Below are 22,215 nucleotides of genomic sequence, written 5' to 3'. Positions count from 1 at the left end.
TGCAGCGTAATGATACTCTGCAGTGCCTGCAGTATAAAAATCCTTATGTCTATATATCTGTAAATAAGTGACTATAAGCGTACAGTCAGGAAGACTGAACTGTCATGAGATTCATTATAACTGTGTGACAGGAGGTGTATAATCAGCATGGGTAACTGCAATGGGGGTTTGTGTCTCCCCCTGCTGTGGGGAGGATGTATGGAACAGTCCATGCAGTGTCATCATACAGGAGGCTCTGCTGGTGACCCCTTTAAGAGCACAGAAACACATGAAATTACCAGGAGGTCATCTTGAGATCACATGACCCAACTAAAGAAAGGAATCCAGGAATTTTCAGATAATAAGAAACAACTAAATGAGGTGATTTATATATACTGGATGTCTAGCTGCGTAACAATGAATAAAATAAAAAATTGTGGAAGGGCTTCTTTAGGCATTACACAGTACCCATCGAAATCAATGGGTTGCGTATCTATTGCAGGACAGGACAGGTCCTCCAGAGTGCAGGACTCTCTTTATAACTAACTTCTTTCCGCTCTGGCCTAAAGATGAGGATTCTGCTCAGAGGAGACCCCTCTACCTCAACAGGAAGCTTGAATAAAAATTGAATTGAATTTAAAGGACTTGTCCCAAAGACAAATCGGTCTTTACCAATGCATAATGTGAAATGAAGTACAGCTCAAGCATTTCTGAAAATGTTCTGTTTAAGAGATAAAGATTTATAATCCCCCATGTGCCGGCTTTGTTTTGATAACCAGTTGCCCTTGGTTACGACCTGCCTGTGGGCATCCACTAAGGTGGTCACACATGCTCAGTTCAACTACAAGCTCCTGATCAGTCCCATCAGCAGCCTCTACTGCACATGCAAGCAAGGAGGATTGTGGGAAAGAGAGTGTGGCATGGCAACAGTACAGCCCCAGATAAGAGATGACACCAGGAAGTGACCAGACCCATGGGGGTGGGTGGGCTGTAAAGCGATGTATGTTATTTTACTTACATACAGCACATTTACACTCCTTTACTTACATGTGTATACTACACATCTGATTTTACAAACTTTGCATCATTAGAAAATACCTTTAAAGGGGTAGTTCACCAGAAACAATTTTCTTTCAGATCAACTGATGCCAGAAAGTACCAAAGATTTGTAATTTACTTCTATAAAAAAATCTCAAGCATTCCAGTACTTATCAGCTGCTGTATGTGCTGCAGGAAGTTATGTATTCTCTCCAGTCTGACACAGTGCTCTCTGCTGCCACCTCTGTCCATGTCAGGGACTGTCCAGAGCAGTAGCAAATCCTCATTAAAAAAAACTCTCCTCTCCAAACTGGAAAGAATACACCACTTCCTGAAGGACATATGGCAGCTGATACGTACTGGAACACGAGATTTAAAAAAAAAAGTAAATTACAAATCTCTTTCACTTTCTGGCACCAGTTGATTAGAAAGATTTTTTTTTTGTGAACAACCCCTTTAATAATAAATCTGTACTCTGTAAGCATCAGAGCTCCCTCTAGTGGTGGCTGGAGTTGGCCACATTTTATAATCTGTTCTATTCATGCAGAGGATTTGTAACAGATTAACCACCCTGTGACCGCTATAAGGATATGAATTGGAACATGATTTGTACCCAGGGGTGGATGGACATTCCCTGTAAGCAATAATGCACCTTCGCTCCACCTTCCTGAGTCTATTATCTAAGTGTTCATTAGAGTTCTTCACCTCTTCAGCACCTGCACACTCCACCTACCCATAGTACTTCTCAGGTATCCGCAGAATGCACTGGATGGACTATGTGAGACCCTCTGGAATTTGCTTGGGGCCATTGAAGGACAATCTTGGTGACCACCGCCATTCCTGCAGGCCGCTCACTGCCCATAGCTTCGGCCTTATTCATACGATGTTTGTCGCCCATGAGAGTGGCATCTAGCAGATCCCCGGAGGATCACCTGGTTGGGGCCCGAGCTGACACAGATGTTGGCTTCTTCATATTTGGGTATCATGTTTTACAGGCTCCTCTATATCTGACAGGCTCCAACAGGCCACATACCACAGAGAGTACACAACGTCTCTGCGAGAGATCAGGAGGCGATGATCCGGGTTAGAGGGACAGATCAGACAACAAACATCACATACCACACACAGCCGATATTTTTAAAAAATATATTTACAGATATAACAATATATAATGATTTACAGTGTCCTCGAAGGCCTTCATAAAAGAGTCAAATGAACAAGACCAGAAGAGTGAGACAGAGTAAGAGCAGCAAAGACACTCGGCGAGAGCGTCTCCTCATCAACATGAACCGCGTAGGGCGCTATAGGAGAGAGAAATACTGACTGGAGAGGGACATCTGACCAACAAAGGATGGGTGTAGTAGTACAGCCGCCGCAGCTGTCACATAACTGTGCAGAGTGACAGCTTCAGGCTGTATATAGTGACTGGAAGGGACGGGCTGTGTGTATAGTGACTGGAGGGGACGGGCTGTGTGTATAGTGACCGGAGGGGATGGGCTGTGTGTATAGTGACCGGAGGGGACGGGCTGTGTGTATAGTGACCGGAGGGGACGGGCTGTGTGTATAGTGACCGGAGGGGACGGGCTGTGTGTATAGTGACCGGGGGGACGGGCTGTGTGTATAGTGACCGGGGGGACGGGCTGTGTGTATAGTGACTGGAGGGGACGGGCTGTGTGTATAGTGACCGGGGGGACGGGCTGTGTGTATAGTGACCTGAGGGGACGGGCTGTGTGTATAGTGACTGGAGGGGACGGGCTGTGTGTATAGTGACCGGAGGGGACGGGCTGTGTGTATAGTGACTGGAGGGGACGGGCTGTGTGTATAGTGACTGGAGGGGACGGGCTGTGTGTATAGTGACTGGAGGGGACGGGCTGGGTGTATAGTGACCGGAGGGGACGGGCTGTGTGTATAATGACTGGAGGGGACGGGCTGCGTGTATAGTGACTGGAGGGGACGGGCTATATGTGTATCTGTAATGTCTATGTCCATATCCACAGTTTTCCATCTCTCCAGTTTAATAAATATTGTTGCTTTTTCCCATCAGTTCCATGAACTGTTAATAAATAAAATATATCTGTATCAGAATACAATTTCAGCAAAACCAAAGTCATTGTAATCAATATTTTTCCTGTTTAACTCATAAATATATTTTCTAACAAATATGATCACTAAAGTCAGCAGAAGAAAGGCCGGCGACTTCAGCGCGTTCAGTAATAAGTTCCCTTTATAGCGGCTGACTCCACACAGCACATCCAGAAATCACTTCACAAAAAGATTGCATAAGACTTGAATTTGTCACCTGAACAAAATCAGAAAAATACTAAAAATCTTGCATGAAATTTCTAACCGACCTAGAGCTACGGGATAAACCGCCTATAGATAGACTCTATACTTTTTGGCACACGAAGAGTACGAAAATGGCCACCGGACAGCTGGGAGGAAACTGTTGACCTGCAGACAAAGCACATTCATGACCCCCCCCCCCCCCCCCCCCCCCCCCAAATCCCGAACCCTAAAAATTTCACAGCAGCTAAATTCATGAAAAATAAAAAAAATAAAAAATCTGTTGTGGGTCATCTCAGCGGGGCTGAGCTTCAATAAATTGACCCGCAGATACAGCATCATAATAAGTATAATGTAACAGAGCACAACGTCGGGAGAGCAGCATTTCTACACCTTGAAGGTATCGCCATCGAACCTCCATATATGTAATAAATCTGATCATCTCAAGAGTTTGTACAATGAGGTCAAAAAGAAACCTATGGAGAACAGCTCATAAACAGACCTGGCCTGGTGCACTTGTGGGTCAGGGGCCGCCCTCCTCGGGTTCCAACTATCTAGACAACATACTATGGGGCCATTTACACCAATCTGGGAGCCAACTTAACTACTTTGGGATTTTAGGGTCCAGGCTTTAATAGAAACAACTGAAAAAGTTTGGTTACGGCAACGATTGACCCACAGAGGCAGCTGCTATGGCGTTCATGGAGTGGTTGGCCCAAGCTCAACAATGGAAGATGAGGAGCTTAATGAGGCCCCATCCTCTCCACAACCAAACATAGTGGGAGTACCAGCCAGAGGGTTATCCGCAGCTATCCCACAAGCAAACAAGCACTAGGCTCCTGATGCCCTGTATGGTGTGGGGCATGAACCCCATTGCCATGGGCCATTATATTTCACATCAGCTTCTAGATGTGCTGACTATCGTTCTGGCATAGGTTGAACCTTTTGGATCTCTAGTGTTAAGTGGGCACCTACCCCTTCCTCTCCATGGGCACTGTTGTGTTAGCAAACACGGCAAAAGAACAATCCAGAGGGTTATTATAATTAACTTTACATGTCACCAGCCCCAGCATGGTTTGGGCCTTTAGGGTCTCCAACATTGTATGGACCCAACACCTAACGGGCCACAACCAATATCTCATTAATTCATATTACATCCATAGCCATTACCTATCCAAATATCTTCTTAAACATGTAACATGATCAACCTCATTTTTTCTCTTATACCCTTCCCTAACTGGGGTTAAATAGTCAACCCATATAGAAGGTTTGCTGGTGGGTTCTAGACTCAAACAAAGGATTGGCTCCATCTTCCTATGTTACAGGGGGCTTAGTTTCGGCTCTGATACACAGAATCACTAGTTGACCCTAGGTCAACTGGGTTGGGGAAAGGATAACTATAGTGATTCGCAGTAGCTGGGGGGGGTTAAGGATTGCACAAAATAGAAGCTACTAATACTATATATGTAACGGAGGAGCTTTAAGGGGTTCTTCACCTATGAACCTTAAACCCAGTAACATAACACCCTCATGGAATCTGGATGCCAATATGGCTTTGACCAACTGGCCATTATTGTGAGCCAGAACGTGAAGCAGAACGAAAACACAAGAATGAGCGTACATGAGGCCGCAATATGGCATCCAGCTTTCCTGAATAGGCATTTGGTTAGAAACAAAGTTCTATAAAAAAACAAACTCAGCATATCTATGTACATTTTGAACTATATAGCATGATGAGCGCTGTACGGTGGACACCTGGGAATGTGTAGACCCCGTGTATAATCCTCACTTGTGTCATCACAAGAGTTTCTGTAATAACCAGCAGACTAGTGTTGAGCGGACTTGACGAAACTGTTTGAGTTTGGCAAAATTCTCCGAACTTAAACACTCCGCATCTGACTCCCAGCGTCTGAAGATGTTGGATGCCGCCCTAGGGATTCCTGCAAAAAAACATGATATCCATGTTGTCCTGACAGCCCTAGGGCCGCATCCAACTTCTCCAGATGCTGGGAGTCAAATGCTGAGCGCTCGATTTTGGAGAACATTGCCGAATAGTCCGCGCAACACTACAGAGAACAAGTAAGGGAATGCAATAACCTGGTTGGGTGTTATGGGCAAGAGCTCCAAAAAGTCCTCAAAGTCAACAGTAAAATGGCACACCTACTGGTCCATGCCAATACACCCCACCATCTGTCCACCTTTGCATTGTTTGCCAACATAGTGCCCATAAAGAGAAAGGTTTACACTACCCATGCCAAAGAGGGAACCAAGCTTCCATTATAAACACATAGTTGCCGCAGAAGCTTATCGCTAGTTGCTCAACATCCGCCATCTTGCCTTGGAAAATGTGTTCAGTCAACCCTGTAGAGATCCCCAAGAACATATACCGAGAGCAGTCCTTCACATTGGTAAAGCAGCAACTGGCACAAAGCACCATAGCTATGACGTAGGAAACTATGGGACTAACAGCGCCCGATGGCTGCCACGTCATTGGCGCCATTAAGCATTGAAATATATGGACATGACCTCAGCAGAGTTCATGCAAAAAAAGTGACACGTTAACAAAAAGACACACTCATCCGCTCACAGACCAGACACGCACACTCATCCGCTCACGTTTTGGTAAGTTATTATAGTAGCGCCCCCTACCCTTAACAGAGGGTTCGGGCAGTCTTAAAGGGAAGGCGGACTATAAACCGATAAGAATATGTATTAGCCTAAGGAATGACTGTATAAAAATAGCCTCGCGTCTAAGAAGTCTGCCTGCAGAATTCACTTCCCTTAACCCTTACCTCTCCCAACAATCCTCTGTCCCCTTGTTTAATGATAAAATACACCTCTGAGATTAGCGTGCCTTTAAGAGAATCCGCGATAATTGGATCATATCATAAATATAATATATCATGTAACGGTGCTTTGAAATATATATGGTGTCTGCATAGAGCTAGCTGGATGCTGGAGTTAGCAGCAATGGCAGGACTTGGGCCCCAATGCAAAAGGTGGACCAGGGGCCCAGAATTACCACATGCCATTTATAGTACTGGTGCCTGACCCCCGTGCCACCAGGACCCCTGCACCCTTACATTTGTCACACGTCCCACAGCACCAGGTAGATTGTATATTTGTAACAATGAGGCATTACAAATGGGAGGGGCCACATTGTAACATGGCCTTTCTGTAGCCCCCCCCCCCCCCTTCTCCCCGTGACCCGTTTTATCTTTCCACTTGTGCATATACCGCTGAGACCGATAAAGGGTTAAACTACTGGGTGCTAAGAACGTCCCCACCTCCAGAACCGGATGGCATCCAGCTAGACGGGACAAATGGCAGGCAGGAATAGTGGGCATGTGCATCTTTCAGCCAATCAGATTCACTGGCTGCCCGATCCTGAGCCACAGTGCTCCTCCCAACTTCCAAGCTGGATGCCAGACAGATCCCATTCACCACCCCCCAAAACTCAGGTTATGGGGGCATTAAGCACTCTATAATTTAACCCTTTACAGATCAGATTTTTTGCGTTCGAAGCCCCACCCACCCCAATAATACCGCTTCTAGAAGAACCAGATGTGCCCGGCATCCAGCTCAACAGGACATAAGGCACATGCTCCTTTCAGCCAATCGGCATCACTGGGAGCATTCTAAGCAATGCTGATTGGCTGACACCAGAGCTCCACCCACCTGTCCTTTACAGCTGGACGCCAGATGCAGAATGCCCCCCACCCCCAATTACCCGATAATTTAACCTTTTACAGCCGGGATGGGGAACCTTCGGCCCTCCAGCTGTTGCAAAACTGCAATTCCCATCATGCCTGGACAGCCGAAGGTTCCCCATCCCTGCTTTACAGTCCTATTTGACCACCTTCCTCGTTGCCATAAAGCCTTATAAAAACACTCCTCTCTCCACACAAAACCTAACCGTAAAAATTAACCCTTCAGCTGCTAGCAGACCAAGATAGAACATGTCCCGTTAAAGGGGTGATCCAGGCTTAGAAAAACATGGCCTCTTTCCTCTCTTGTTTGGGTGTGGGGGTTTGGCAGCTCAGTTCCATTGAAGTGAATAAAGCTGAATTGTAATACCATACACAACCTGAAGACTGGGGTGGCGCTGTGTATGCAAAAAAGTATCTTGAATAAACCCTTTAAGCTGGGTGCACACATTTCTGATCTTACATAATTTTTGGCACACAACAAAATGTGTCCCATGGCATTACCGTAGGAGCTTCTTCCCAGAATCAGTACCATTTTTATTCATGGGCGGAGTCCGGCATCCTAACTCAAGTGAGCTGCAGTACCAGACGCAGCCTATGATCAAGAGGCGCTGCTGCCGGAAAACAACAGCCGACGCTTTCTTTCTAATCCCGAAGAACCCCTTTAAGAGGAGGGAAAATACTGTCCGATAATATTAAAGGAGAGAGTGGTCGAAAATCAAAACCCCGCCCACCGATTCAATGTGTTCATACGTTACATCTTTAAAGGCGAAGTCTGGACATTTTTTAAATCTGGCAGCCGGCAGGGGGGAATTTGATCAGGAGTATGAACTTACCTCTCCCCTGTGCCCAATGTGAGCGGCAGGACCAGCCTTGGGACCCTCGTCAGATGGCATTTTCCCCCGAGTTGTGATAACATTGTGACTTGGGGGAAAACGCCTATCCCCGCTGATGGACTGGCCGCTCAGCCAATCAGTGACTGAAGCAGCCGGTCCATCAGCCGGGTAGTAATGTGTCAATGACGGAGATCCCGGTGAGGGTCCTGAGGCTGGTGCGGGGAGAGATAGGTTCCTACTCCTGAGCAAATTCCCTCCTGCCCTTGCCAGATTTAAAAAAATTACCTCTCCTTTAGGATTAAGATGCTGCAATTTCGGTAAAAACGCAACGTGTGTACACAGCCTATAGGATTCCCATACATTAGCATATCCAGAAAGAACAAGACCCCACCCCAAGCGTTTTGCACATTTCTATAAGGAAAGTATATACATGACCTCTGCGCAGACACTAAAAAAGTTATGCACAAAAAGCACACCGACGGTGTTGTGCTTGGAATTTGCAGCAGCAAAGGCAAAGTTATACATCAGGTACTGAGCCGGAGAAAGCGCCGGAGGACGCGGCCCGCGACCCGTGTGAACTCTGCATGTACGGTCAGACTGCGTAGGAAAATTGTGTTTCTTTTTCCCAGAAGCCCTTTCAAGGACAAGACGCCCCTGTGGTAAGTAGAGAAAGGCCTTAGGAAAGATGAGGGAGAGCCGCAGAGACCACACACCCCTGGAAATAAAAAAAAAATGTGTTACCCTGAAATGTTTATGCTTAGGAGGTGTCACTGGGCTCCCCCTCTGTCTGGCATCTGTGGAACATTCCTGAGGAGCTCTTTGGAATAGGTGGAACCTGACCACCAAGGAGGGAATGTGAGATACAGACTGTTCCATGACTGGTTATCGAGAAGGGGGGACACAAATCCGACATCAGATTATATACAGTGAAAGTTTAGAAAGCAGCAATCCACCATGGGGGGTTCATAAGAGGTAATGGATATGGGGAAGACAAGCTAGAGATAGGGATGATGGGTCTAGAGATGCGAATGATCGATCTAGAGATGCGGATTATGGGTCTATAAATGTAAATAATGACCAAGAATCTAGAGATTTAGATGATGAATGAAAGAATCTAGAGATGTAAATAATGAATTAGAAGATCTAGAGATATGTATGATGACTGAATATAGGAATATGGAGGTTGTATCTAGAGATATGGATGATATAGTAAACAATCTAGAGATACAGATGATAATTTATTGGATATAAACCAAAGATATGTATGATCCCTGATAGGGATATGAATTACAGATCTAGAGATATAGATGATGAACCTAGAAATGTGGATGATAACTGAGAATATAGAGATAGTATGGAAGATCTCGAGATATGGATGGTGACTAACTCCATGGATCCAGAAACATTAATTATAAATAGGGTTGATGGATCTAAAAATATGAAATTTGCCACTACCTAGAGATGTGGATGATATTCTAAAGTGGCAAATGAACACTGATTTAGAAATATGGATAATAACTAAGAGACTCTAGAGGGATATTCGATGGGTAAGAGAACCCTATGATAGACTCTACAGAGAAAGATGGAGGATGTTAGATCTAGAGAGGTTATTGCAGAATTAGAACATCTAGAAAATTATGTACAGCAAATATGGTGGAACCGGAAGGGTGGATGATGACTACAAATCTATTGAACCTATGATCCTTGAGACAAGAAGATGTTGTCTCATCGGAGTAACATGACATAGGGATCATATAATGTCCTAGCATGGGGGTTAAGTGGGATCTAGGAGGTGCTGATGGCGTCCATGAGGACTGGGGGGTGAAGCAGCTGCTTTCCACTCAACAAAAAATGAAATCAATTTCATTTGCGTCAAGAATTAAAGAATATCTAAAAACAGTGTTTTAGAACAGTGATGACTAACCCCATACCTCAATCAGCCATTGATGGGGGGGGGGGGGGGCAAAAAATGAGGCGCGTTAGTGATTGCACCTCTGACAATCAGAACCCCGATCCCCCTCTTAAAGCAGAAAAATTAAAATTCAGACTCTTGACCCCTTTGGTTTTCAGATGGGTTGGTTGCCCATCACCGTTCTACTCTTATAGAGAACATGCATCATTCATCCACGTCACCTGAAAGAGGGTGGAGGGACACCATAAAAACAGGATCCGGATCAACAAAACATTAAGAAGGAAACAAGAAAAGTAACCCGCAGAAAAAGGCTAGCAACACAACGTCTAAATATAGTCTAGTCTTCAGTGGCTGAACTTTCTGCTGCTCGAGAAGGAGGTGAGGAGACAACGTGGTAAAGGTGTGAGAGACGGTGTTCTAGAATCTCGGTAACAATTTAAGAAAGATTTTCGCACTCCCAAAATAAAGAGATCTGCGGCATCTGTGCCACTTCTTAGCAATAATGCACAAGAAAGTGCCAGCAGACCATCTGTGCTAAGTGCTATCGAAAAGAGTTCCCAGGCATCTCGGAGAAAGTGAACACATCTTCTTATCTTATCTACCTGGAAACCAGATTTCCTCAAATATCTAGAAGTCTTCTGTGCCTGGGTTGGCAGCCATCTTTAATGCAGCAGGACCTCCTGTTCTTGAGACGATTAAAATTCTCCATCTTACCTCTTTTAGAAAATTGGTCTACGTAATGATGACTGCCCCCATGCCCGTATAGGATTAGGTTCTTCTCCCTAGTATGAAAATAACTAAATCAATTTTTTTTCCCAAAAAGTTATTCACATGTAAAGTGTGAAGACCATACATTCGGAATTGTAGCTGATTCAGAGACTCCAAGGAGATGGCCGATAGCTGTGAAAAGGGCACCAGCTGACAAGGCCCCCTCTAGTGACATGTGTTTTTACAATAAGGGGTTAGAGGATATTTTGGTGGCCACAGTGGTTTGTAACATTATTCATTTCCCATTAAGAACCAAGGAGCCATTCTCACCGTAGAAGGACCTTTAGAGTCTTCTCTTCCAGATCTCAGGTTAGACTGAGCATGTGAGTCTCTATAAAGCTCTCCACCATAGATGCCCACCCTGGTCTTGGTGATGGCACCCTTTTGAGGATTATGAGGAGGCTTGTCTTCATAAAGAAAGTGTGGCGATTAATGTTCCTTTAGGAAACAGAACATTACTTAGTAACCATCCACTACGCATGGACCAATGTCTTCTGCGAGGTGGGCTTCACACAGGACTTTGTGTCATCTGGATGTTCCTGGTGGGTCTTCTTGTTTACAACCAAGGAACGACCTTAAACAAGATGCTGGCTGTGTCCATTGAGATATCACAACACAAAAAATACACATCTGTCGACTGGGATGATCCTATGAACAAACAAGATTTGTGTCCTTATGAAGAAATCGGAGATCACAGCTCTGTGGGTTGCTTATGGCTTCTGAGGTCCAGGCGAGAGGACAACTGGGGTGGACAGTCCATCAACACTGAGGGTTGGAACATGGATCTGGTTGCTTCCATTTGTTGGGAACTGGAATTAAAAGAAAGATTGGGGTGATGTAAGGGTTTCATAGGAAATGGGCCATAGACAGACGTCTTCTTGCCCTTTGACCCAAATCTACCTATTCGGGAGAAATGGAAATCCCATGATGTTTCCTATCCTTCAAAACCTATAGGCCCTGAAATCCTCAGTGGCCAATGGGCCTCTCTCTGGTGGTCTCCAAAAAATTAGAGGCTGGAAGTCGCAGAGGGTTGAGGAGCAAAATGTCCTATGTAATGAAGCCAAACCCTAGTGATCTCCACTGATCAGGTGGGCTTACCATCCCCAAATCATTAGGGTATGTAGCGGGTCACCAGGTCACTATTTCAGCACTTACAGCTTTGGATTAAACCTTCTGGCCTTTGGTCTAGCACAGGTCAGAGCTCCAGCCATACTAAATACCCCCAGATCTACATCTCCATGTATACAACCTACCTAGTTCAATATATACGTATCAATGACACATGTACCATAGCAAACCTTACCTGGAAGGACAACTTTGCAGGACTTCGAGGAGCGATGGGGCTAAGTGTGCTCCAGAAGTGGATAGACGGGGGAAGGGAGCTTGGGGTTAGCAGTAGAGGTGTCTAGAAAAGAGATCAGCAGGGTTAGCCAATATATGTCAATGCACCATCAGCCCATAAGAGCAATGGCACACAATCCGGCTACTGCGTCTGGCAAAGTAAATGAGGTGGTTCTGTCTACAGATTGATGCATGAGATGTAGCTGGTGTTTTTCTGTTCTCACTGGGCTGGGATCTCAGCTGCTGTGTATGAATATTCATGACAAGATGGGAATTTCTGCAAAGGAATTTATCTAGAAGATTGGGCAGAATACTCCTGAGGAAGGCTCTCAGTCTCAAAACACCACACTGGGGCAATAGGGCAAATCTAAGGGTCCCTTTACATTGACCCATTATCGGTAGGCGGTAGGCAGGAATGTGCGGGTGACTGTCATGAAGCTGATAGGCCTCACGAACGAAGTAACCCGGCCGTGTGATTAAATGATTAAATTAATGCAGTGTATTTATACTCCAGAGCTGCACTCACAATACTTCTGGTGTGGTCACTGTGTACATACATTACATTACTTATCCCGTACTGATCCTGAGTTACATCCTGTATTATACTCCAGAGCTGCACTCACTATTCTGCTGTGCACATACATTACATTACTGATCCTGAGTTACACCCTGTATTATACTCCAGATCTGCATTTGGAAGCTGTTGACAGAAACTCCCCTATCAACTTGGCAGATTTCCTATGCCTAGGGGGACCACTTCATTTTCCCAGATCAGATGACTATAATGCCTGGTGTAATCCCATAATGCGAATAACCTGAACAAGCAGGGAATGTTGAAAGATTTCACTCTCAATAATGCAGAGTTTTGAATACAGCTCTGGAATATAATTCAGTATATGAATATTCTTGTAGTTCTAAGCATCTCTATATACTACTGGGATACTGGGGGAGCGCACAGGGGGGCTATATACTCCTGGGGGAGCGCACAGCGGGGCTATATACTACTGGGGGAGCGCACAGGGGGCCTATATATTACTAAGGGAGCACACAGAGGGGCTATATACTACTAGGGGAGCGCACAGAGGAGCTTTATACTACTGGGGGAGCGCACAGAGGGGCTATATACTATTGGGGGAGCGCACAGAGGGGGCTATATACTACCTGGGGAGCGCACAGGGGGGCTATACAGTACTGGGGGGAGCGCACAGGGAGGCTATATAGTACTGGGGGAGATTTGTTAAGAGAAGTAAATTTAAAGTCTCTGCCACTTTCTGGCACCAGTTGATTTGAAAGATTTTTTTTAATTTTGTTGGAGTACCCCTTAAAGGGGTTATCCAGCGCTATAAAAACATGGTCACTTTTCCCTCTCTCTTGTCTCCAGATTGGGTGGGGTTTGGAAGTCAGTTCCATTAAAGTAAATGGAGCTTAATTGCAAACCACACCTGAACTGGAGACAAGAGAGGGGGAAAAGTGGCCATGTTTTTGTAGCGCTGGATAACCCCTTTAAGTAAGTGGATATTACTACACTGACTGCCATGGCAAAAGCTATGAATCTACACTTCTATGAGGCTTCCGGTGTTATATATTATACAGTATAGTGTTATAGTTTATGACAGGGTTCACAAAACCAGGAGTGGGTCTAACACACATAAAAAAAGGGGCAAATCTTTCCATTATAGTTATTCTGTGTCAGTACTTCTGGTATCTGCTACAATACTGTGTGCTAACCCAGCCTTAAAGGGGTACTACAGCAAAAAAAAAAAAAAAATTCAAATCAGGAAGTTCTATAGGATTTTATAGATTTGTAATAAACTTCTATTTAAAAATCTCAAGTCTTCCAGTACTTATCAGCTGCTGTATGCCCTTCAGTAAGTAGTGGATTCTTTCCAGTCTGACACATCTGTCCATGTCAGGAACTGTCTGGAGCATTATAGGTTTTCCATGGGGATTTGCTACTGCTCTGGACAGTTCCTGACATGGACAGAGGTGGCAGCAGAGAGCACAGTGTCAGACTGGAAAAAATACACCACTTTCTGCAGGACATACAGTAGTTAATAACTACTGGAATACTGGAGATTTTTTAAACAGAAGTAAATAAAAAAATATATAACTTTCAACAAGTTTATTTAAAAAAAAAAAAAACCCACAGCAGTTCCCCTTTAAAGAGGACCTGTCATCACTTTCATGCATGCAGCTTATTCTCGCCTTGACTGGATATAGGGAGAGATCTATCAATCAAGGCTGACACTGTGGGGAGAACGTGATAGGGAGCACCCCAATAATTCATAATTCAGGCAGCATGAAAGTAATAAGTTTCCTTTAATGGAATTATTATGCAACTCTATTCTGGTCATCATATTAGACTATTTCGTCTTTCACATACCGACCCCTGACGAAGAAGTTCTGTACTAAAATCTGGAGCAATCCACGTGTTAAGAGAATCCATTGAAAACGAATCCCCCTGCTAGATCTCTCTGGCTCCCATTCAACATCACAGCCCTTGGAAAATCCTCAAACATTGTAGTGTTTTTTCTTTTGTTATGTCTTCACTCTTGTCGGAGCCACTTGAGAAAATCTCGTGTTTGTGCTGATTTTGCAAACTACAAATTGCCGCCTGTCAGCTATCACATATCCCTAAGAGCCGCACTTCAGAGATAAACCCTTGTATAGTCTGGCTTGCCATGTACTCTTTTTAGGCTTATGCAGACCACTTTAAAGCCGGTCGTCTCCCTGTACTCGGGATTAAGCAGCCCACAGCGAACCAGGTGCTGAGGAGCTACAGATCCGAGCATGTCTTGTACAGCACTGTGAAACTCGTCGGGCCTTCCCAGTCCTCGGATCACTAACTCCTCTTCATTCCTTCATAATAGGCAACGTTTCTTCTCATTCCAAGGGGGAGACTCCTATTGTGGAAGGTCAATTAGCAGAACTGTTGACTGGCCAGTACGAGGACTGCTGACCCCGCAGCATGACGGCAGAAATTAATATGAGTCTCAAAACTCACATAAGCATTTGAGAATACAGTCACAATTCTAGATAATACAGGGTGTCAAAAGTCTCAAGACACCCTTTATTTCAGAAACAAAGGGGAACGTGGCATATCTGACTACCCCAGCAAGTAATGGGTGAAGGGCCTATCTTTTAAGCTATGTCCAGAACATGGCCGCCAACTTAAAAGCCGCCATACTGGATCAAGGGACAGTTTTTCTAACGGCAAGACCAGAATTATTAGCAGATTACCATAATCAGATTTGCAATCTTTCTTGTGGTTCAAAAGTTATCAACCACCGGTAACCTTTATGGTGATGCAAAGCTCACAGTTTGATGTGTTGTCCATGGTGCTGAACACAGAGCTGAAAGCACTGGATCCATTTCTTATGAACTCAACATGAGAACTTTTTATGTTGTTTACTTTTAAACTAAAAAGACATATTGAAAACCTGAACGACTTCTGAGACAATGCTGTTCCTCTTCCATATGCTACCCACTCTGCAGGTAGTCCCCATACTGTATACATACCTCCCCCCTCTGCAGGTAGCCCCCATACTGTATATCTCCTTCTGCAGGTAGTCCCCATACTGTATACCTCCCTTCCCCCTCTGCAGGTAGTCCCCATACTGTATACATCCCCCCTCTGCAGGTAGCCCCCATACTGTATACCTCCCTCTGCAGGTAGTCCCCATACTGTATACCTCCCTCTGCAGGTAGTCCTCATACTGCATACCTCCCTCCCCTCTCTGCAGGTAGTTCCAATACTGTATACATCCCCCCTCTGCAGGTAGCCCCCATACTGTATACCTCCCTCTGCAGGTAGTCCTCATACTGCATACCTCCCTCCCCTCTCTGCAGGTAGTCCCCATACTGTATACCTCCCTCTGCAGGTAGTCCCCATACTGTATACATCCCTCCCCCCTCTGCAGGTAGTCCCCATACTGTATACATCCCTCCCCCCTCTGCAGGTAGCCCCCATACTGTATACTTCCTTTCCCCCTCTGCAGGTAGTCCCCATACTGTATACATCCCCCCTCTGCAGGTAGTCCCCATACTGTATACATCCCTCCCCCCTCTGCAGGTAGCCCCCATACTGTATACTTCCTTTCCCCCTCTGCAAGTAGTCCCCATACTGTATACATCCCCCCTCTGCAGGTAGTCCCCATACTGTATACATCCCCCCTCTGCAGGTAGTCCCCATACTGTATACCTTCCTTCCCCCTCTGTGGGTAGTCCTCATACTGTTTACCTCCTCCTCTATAGTTGCCCATGTACCCTCCGTCCCTTCATATTCAGTGTCACCTACTTTGCATCTTAGGGCCCTATTCCACGGGACGATTATCATTAAATCGTTCGAATCTAAATGATAATCGTTCGTTTGCAATGCAGTGAACGATTAACGACCGAACAAGAAATCGTTGATCGCTTTATAAGACCTGGACCTATTTTTATCGTTGCTCGTTCGCAAATCGTTCACATTGAATAAGACGTCCGGTCGTTCGCAGTAGATACGAACGCAATAGCGAAGAAAAAACTATCGTAAATATGATCATAAGTAACGATTATCATTCCATGGAAACGAGGGAACGTTTTCAGGTCTTTCGCAATAGCGGTCGTTTGAGATTGTTAATCGTTAACGATTATGCGAACGATAATCGTCCGGTGGAATATACTTGGCCCTGATTGGCTGATGCTCCGCCACCCAGAGTCAGGGATCTGGTCAGCGGACTTGAACTAGGGCTTACATTTCCAGCCTACTCCAAAAAGCCTGCAAAAAGCAGCTAGGTCTTATTTTCAGGTCAGTTTATTTTTTTATTCTTTTCCAGACAAACACGATATTACTTGCTGGGGTATTCAGATGTCTAATTTTTCCTTTTATTTCTGAAATAAAAGGGCGTCCTGAGACTTTTGACTCACTTTGTATATTGCTTTACCCATATACCAAAAACAACTTGGAAACGCATGATCATCTGAGAAGTCCAATCCATGGAGGCCTCGCCTCACAACTTACAGGATAACACCACAGATACTTGTAGGAGCCCAGGCCTTGATAGGTTAGAGCTGTAATGGTGGCAAAAAGGGATAAGGGAATGGACACAGTATGATGGCGGTGGATATAACGGTATGGCCGATCAGTGTCTATACACATTTCTTACACTTCCATTGCCTGCATACAGTAATGACTTCCCGGAGGTCTGAATGATCAATTACATTTAATTGGCCCCTTAGTGAACGTCCATATGTGCCCACATGTGTGAAGGTTACACGTCCACTTAATTGTATACAGATCTATAGTAATTAGACCGCGGCATCCATCTAGACAGGAGCCCCCCAGCTACGTCTCCTTAGGCCAACCTTAAATAAATTTTATTGGCGGTGTCGGGACTTGTACTGTAGCTCCTCCAGGAACCTCACATTTATCATTATGTTTTGTCTGAATCCTGCAGGCTATGAAAATGCCAGGTTGACGTAAGCTATTTCCATCGCAGTGCAACGTCATCTATACAAATCATTCAGCGAGTCTTTATCCCTATAGAACATCCCATAAAGGAAGGACGTGTACAATTTGGGCACGCATAAAGATTAAGTAGCTGCTGAATGCAAGTTCCTGTGGTGTTATAGGAGCGTTTTTATGGCCAAGTGACTACATGGTGGGAACTAATAGGCAATTATGGAGTAGTAGGCACCAACTGTATATGTAATTCTGTATGGACACGAACGCTGTGTTGGCACTGCTATTTGGCTTATACTACTATACGCTGTGGTAGCAATGTGGCACAACTGTTTAAGCACTGTACAGTGGTAGCCATTCAGAGGGTGCTGCCAGTGGCATAGTTACCATGGAGACAGACCACGCGACTGCTATGGGGCCCATGTAGAAAACCCTGGCGAAACATGGTCGGCCATCATGGTGGCTATGGCTCACAGCACCCACTGGCAGGGTTCTCTTGTGGCCGGAGGCAGCATTGCACCTCTAGCCACAAGAACACCCCCTCATGCGGTGCTCATACTCACATGACCCGGCGGCCAGCACAGTCCCTTATCGTTCCATTCACCGACTGGCACGCTAGTGACTTCAGGGGGTCTGAGAGAAGGGGGTGCCGCGGGACTGTCCCGGCTGCCGGGTCATGTGAGTATGTGCATCGGCGGGAGGGTTAGTGGCCCTTACAGGTACCATGGGGCCCCATACAGTTTCTTGCTATGAAGCCCCATAAATCCTAGCTATGCCCCTGGGTGCTGCCACCATTGCTACTGCATAGCATCAATTGGGTCGGTATTTCTGGGGATTTTGGCAGCCTACCATGCAAAGCCCATCATCTTCAAAGGGAACACAAGCTTTAGTTGATACTGAAAATTTATATATATATATATATATATATATATATATATATATATATATATTCTGTCTATCTATGGAAATTATGGAAATTGAAATAGTTTAACTACTAACAACCTCCTGATCACAGATTGCATTATAAATCCTCAAATCAAGTTAGGTGGAGTATCCCTTTAAGCCCCCCCTCTTTACACAGCTTGCCAAATATAAATTTCAGAGCAAATAAACAGATCTATCCACTCTATAGGGTTGCGGTGAAGGAACACAATAAAACCAGGCATGATTTTGTATAGTCGGGCCGAGGCACCATGATCCCTAATGCTGTAGCCAAGCAACCATTCAGTATACATCAGGCAGGCAGTCACGGCCGTCCTGTTTACATTCTGTTCCCTTGTATTCACACAGAATAAAACCCCTTTCTCTTTGATACGTAGAAGACAGGACATAACAAATTTCCAGTGGGCTGACATCTCCAGGGTCATTCAGGGATTGCAGAGTAGATAATGCAGCGCAGGGAGGAATAGGGAATGCAGTACAATACAACATAATACAATACAATGGGGTGAGATCTGCTGCTACATTGGGGGAAAAAAACAAATATAGATTACATTGAAAGGATTATAGATTATTTCAGGTTGGTACAAATTCTGCTTAGCCCATAAACTTGAAGGTGATGGGCTGCAATACCAAGATCAGCCTGAAAATGTTAATGGCACTCTCCCTCATACAGGCCTCACTCTGTGATGCCCAGGATTAACAAAACGTCCCTGCACACTGATCGGGTGAATATTCCTAATATCAGGGATGCTTAAAAAGCAATAGAGATGTGCTTTACTGCAAGCCTTGAAACAATAGACGGGGGGACCCTATTCATTTGTATGGGAGAGTTTTCTAGGTATGCTCTGTGATTTGCGCAGAGGCTGGGCTCTGAATGTGAGTGGTCTGGTCTTCTGTTATCTATACACCGGTATGACTATTTACTGTACTCCTATCTGTGATCATAAGGAGGACACTTCTAGAAAGTGATATGTACAGAACGGGAAGTGTCAACTTTACTAATCGCTTACTGAATCTTTTTTTCTGTACACTACCATGGCGCCAGCGTGGAGATGCCGGTGGCGCGGGCCATTTTTCAAAAAAATCATACAGTTCCTAGGATCGGCCCACTTCAGCCCACTTAAAGGGGTTATCAAGCGCTACAAAAACATGTCCACTTTTCCCCCTACTGTTGTCTCCAGTTCAGGTGCGGTTTGCAATTAAGCTCCATTTACTTCAATGGAACGGAGTTTCAAAACCCTACCCACACTGGAGACAACAGTAGGGGGAAAGTGGCCATATTTTTGTAGCGCTGGATAACCCCTTTAATGCACTGAAAACAGGCCCAGCACCCCAAGTGTAATGATATCCCCTCGGTGAGGTGGCCAGACTTGATTCTAATTGATGCTGGTTGACCTCAGGGAGATCAACCAAAACACCGCAGAGACATCATTGCGTGTCTCGACGTCAGTGAGCTAGCCAGACCTTCCTCCGGGAAGGAACCACCAAGGCCAAGGAATGTCTTCAGTCAAGGAAACCACCCAAGCAAGGTAACCATCTACACACAGCTGTTTCGGGGTATTTGCTCCTCATCAGTTTGGAGTAGAATTCTGGCTAGTGGGAGCAATGCTAGTAAGTGCATGCAAAAGGACGTCGGTTTTGATCTCCCTGAGGTCATCAAGCATCCTTTTGCATGCACTTACTAGGCATTGCTACCACTAGCTAGAATCCTACTCCAAACTGATGAGGCGCAAATACCCCAAAACAGCTTTCTGTGTATGGATACCTTGCTTGGGTGGTTCCCTTGACTGGAGGAAGGTCTGGCTAGCTCACTGACGTCAAGACACATGATGATGTCTCTGCAGTGTTTTTTTTGCATATTTGATTCTAATTGAGGCATGTCACAGAAAGGAGATGATAGTGTTACACTGGGGGTGCTGGGCCTGTCTCCAGAGTGGGCCAAAGTGCACATGAAGAAACCAGCGGCAATCGCAGGAACTGGGTGTTTTGAAAAATGGACCGTGCCACTGGGATCTCCGCAACAGCAAGTGTAAAAAGGAGATTCAGTGAGCGAATTGGTACATTCGCTTTAAAAGGAGAAGTCTGGTCATCTTGAAAAGCCAGCAAGGGGGAATTTGATCAGGAGTAGGAACTTACCTGTCCCCTAGCCCGTGGTTAGCGGGTGGACCGTCCTTGGAACTTGCGACGTCAGGACTTGACTGGCCGCTCAGCCAATCAGTGACTGGAGTGGTGTCCCTCCAGATCATGACGTGTACACCCCAGAGATCTAGGAGCACAGCGGGGGTCCCGAAGCTGGTCCTGCCAATCTGCGGATGTTCTGCTATTTTATATGTCTGAAATCTTCATTATTATAAAAATTACATCTTAAATTTTTTTAATATGTTTAACAAAAAAATGTTTAAAAAAAATAAATAATTTTTTTTATTTTTATCCCAAATTTTGTAACTACTAGGAATGAGTGCTGTAAGCCTCATAAAAGGTGTGCGGGATGTAAGACTAAGGCCAGATGAGAGATTAGTCATAATTCAGACCAACACTGTTAAATTCTGCTGAAAGCTATATGCGAGGATGAGGAACCACATAGCAACTACTTGCTGGAGACGAAAATGTAGCCAAAGTATTAAGTGAATCTGAATATACATGAAGAGAGGAAAGAATGTAAGTAGATGATTGGAAGGAAGGGGGGGGGGGGGGGAGAAATGGAGGAACGCCAGCCATAAAAAGAGGAATGTGGTTGAAGCAGGGAATGAGTGGGGTGAAATGCAGATAGAGTGTGGGATTAACATCTCCGAGACTGCACATTCATACTCCGCTCCCATCTAAATTGGGAATATATATGTATACTGCTCAGCTCTATATCTAATCCAGACATCCCATGTCTCCAATGCAGAGCGTGACTGATAAAAGTTACCCCAAGTATAGGGTCACATACAGCATACACATAGAGCACACAAACACATAGGCTAAAACCATGGAGCCCTGGCCTCTTGTGATACAAATGATCAAAATCAACAAACCTGTTAGCAGGAAGGTCTGTTTATACCTCCAATCCCAGTTTATGTTCCTTCCTTCTTTGTGTATATCGGTGTGATAAATAAAGATTATACAAAAATGGCGGAGGCGGGTGTCGTGTCATCTTGAGGCATGATGGGAGGGAGATTTAGAATTACAATATATAATCGGATTTAAAGTAGGTTTTTATAGTACATTTTAAGATATAAAAGGTAACCAGCATAAAAAACAAGGGCATATATACCATAGAGATGATGCATGTAGAGAGGGGGGTTGGGTTCAATGGTGATAAAAGGATATGATAGGGCAAACCAACATCAAGGCCCAAAACCAGCACCAACCCCAGCATTCAGTGTGATGACTGACATGGGGCGGACTCTCTCTGTGCAGCAGTGATGAGGTATCAGGGGTGGAACCTCTGGAGGGAGAAAAAAAGGCCCAAAAAGACGGCCAGCACCCCAATCTGGGTGACCAGATATTATGTATACTGTAGACAGATGTAGTAGGGATAATATGGCAGCATCAGATGGGTTGCTAATAGCTGGACCAGAATGTTAACTTTATAATAAATATAGTTAGAGAGACAGTGAAATCTTGAAATACAAGTTTCTTGGTTTGAGAGTGTTTTGCAAGACAAGCTAAAAATTTTAAAAAATTGTTAAAAAGCAAGATTTCTTAATATGACCCAACCTGTGTCCCCATCCTGATACTGTACTGGGTAGGGAGCCCTCTCATTTTAACCAACTGCTACCTGATCAATTCTTCCGGTGATCGGATGCCTTCCGTCTCTCCTCCAGTGCCGGTCCGCATCACCCCTGCTTCCCTCTGACCTCTGATTAACCCCTTCACCGATAGCTGCTACAAGCGGCACTAGTACCAGCAGGTTTACAGCCACCTGGGGAGTTATGTGTGGAGGGAGAGTTAACTGATTAACCCATTCTTTACAGTGTGTTC

General features: G+C 44.9%; 1 protein-coding gene across 2 annotated transcripts in view; it reads right to left on the bottom strand.

Moving 5' to 3' along the window:
- Positions 1 to 22,215, bottom strand: part of LOC138802926 (properdin-like) — a 67,480-nt gene that overhangs the window by 39,941 nt on the left and 5,324 nt on the right. The window contains exons 5-7 of one of the 2 annotated variants that reach the window (XM_069986690.1): positions 11,827 to 11,928; positions 10,794 to 11,332; positions 10,358 to 10,537 (exon numbers count right to left, since the gene is read on the bottom strand). In XM_069986690.1, the coding sequence (XP_069842791.1) occupies positions 11,234 to 11,332; positions 11,827 to 11,928 (201 nt within the window). In that variant the 3' untranslated portion in view covers positions 10,358 to 10,537; positions 10,794 to 11,233. The remainder of the gene's footprint in view (positions 1 to 10,357; positions 10,538 to 10,793; positions 11,333 to 11,826; positions 11,929 to 22,215) is intronic. The other variant, XM_069986692.1, reaches the window with a different exon arrangement.

This window comes from Dendropsophus ebraccatus, chromosome 10 (genome assembly GCF_027789765.1).
Source record: "Dendropsophus ebraccatus isolate aDenEbr1 chromosome 10, aDenEbr1.pat, whole genome shotgun sequence".
NCBI classification, from domain to species: domain Eukaryota; kingdom Metazoa; phylum Chordata; class Amphibia; order Anura; family Hylidae; genus Dendropsophus; species Dendropsophus ebraccatus.
This window is presented reverse-complemented; position numbering and strand designations above follow the sequence as displayed.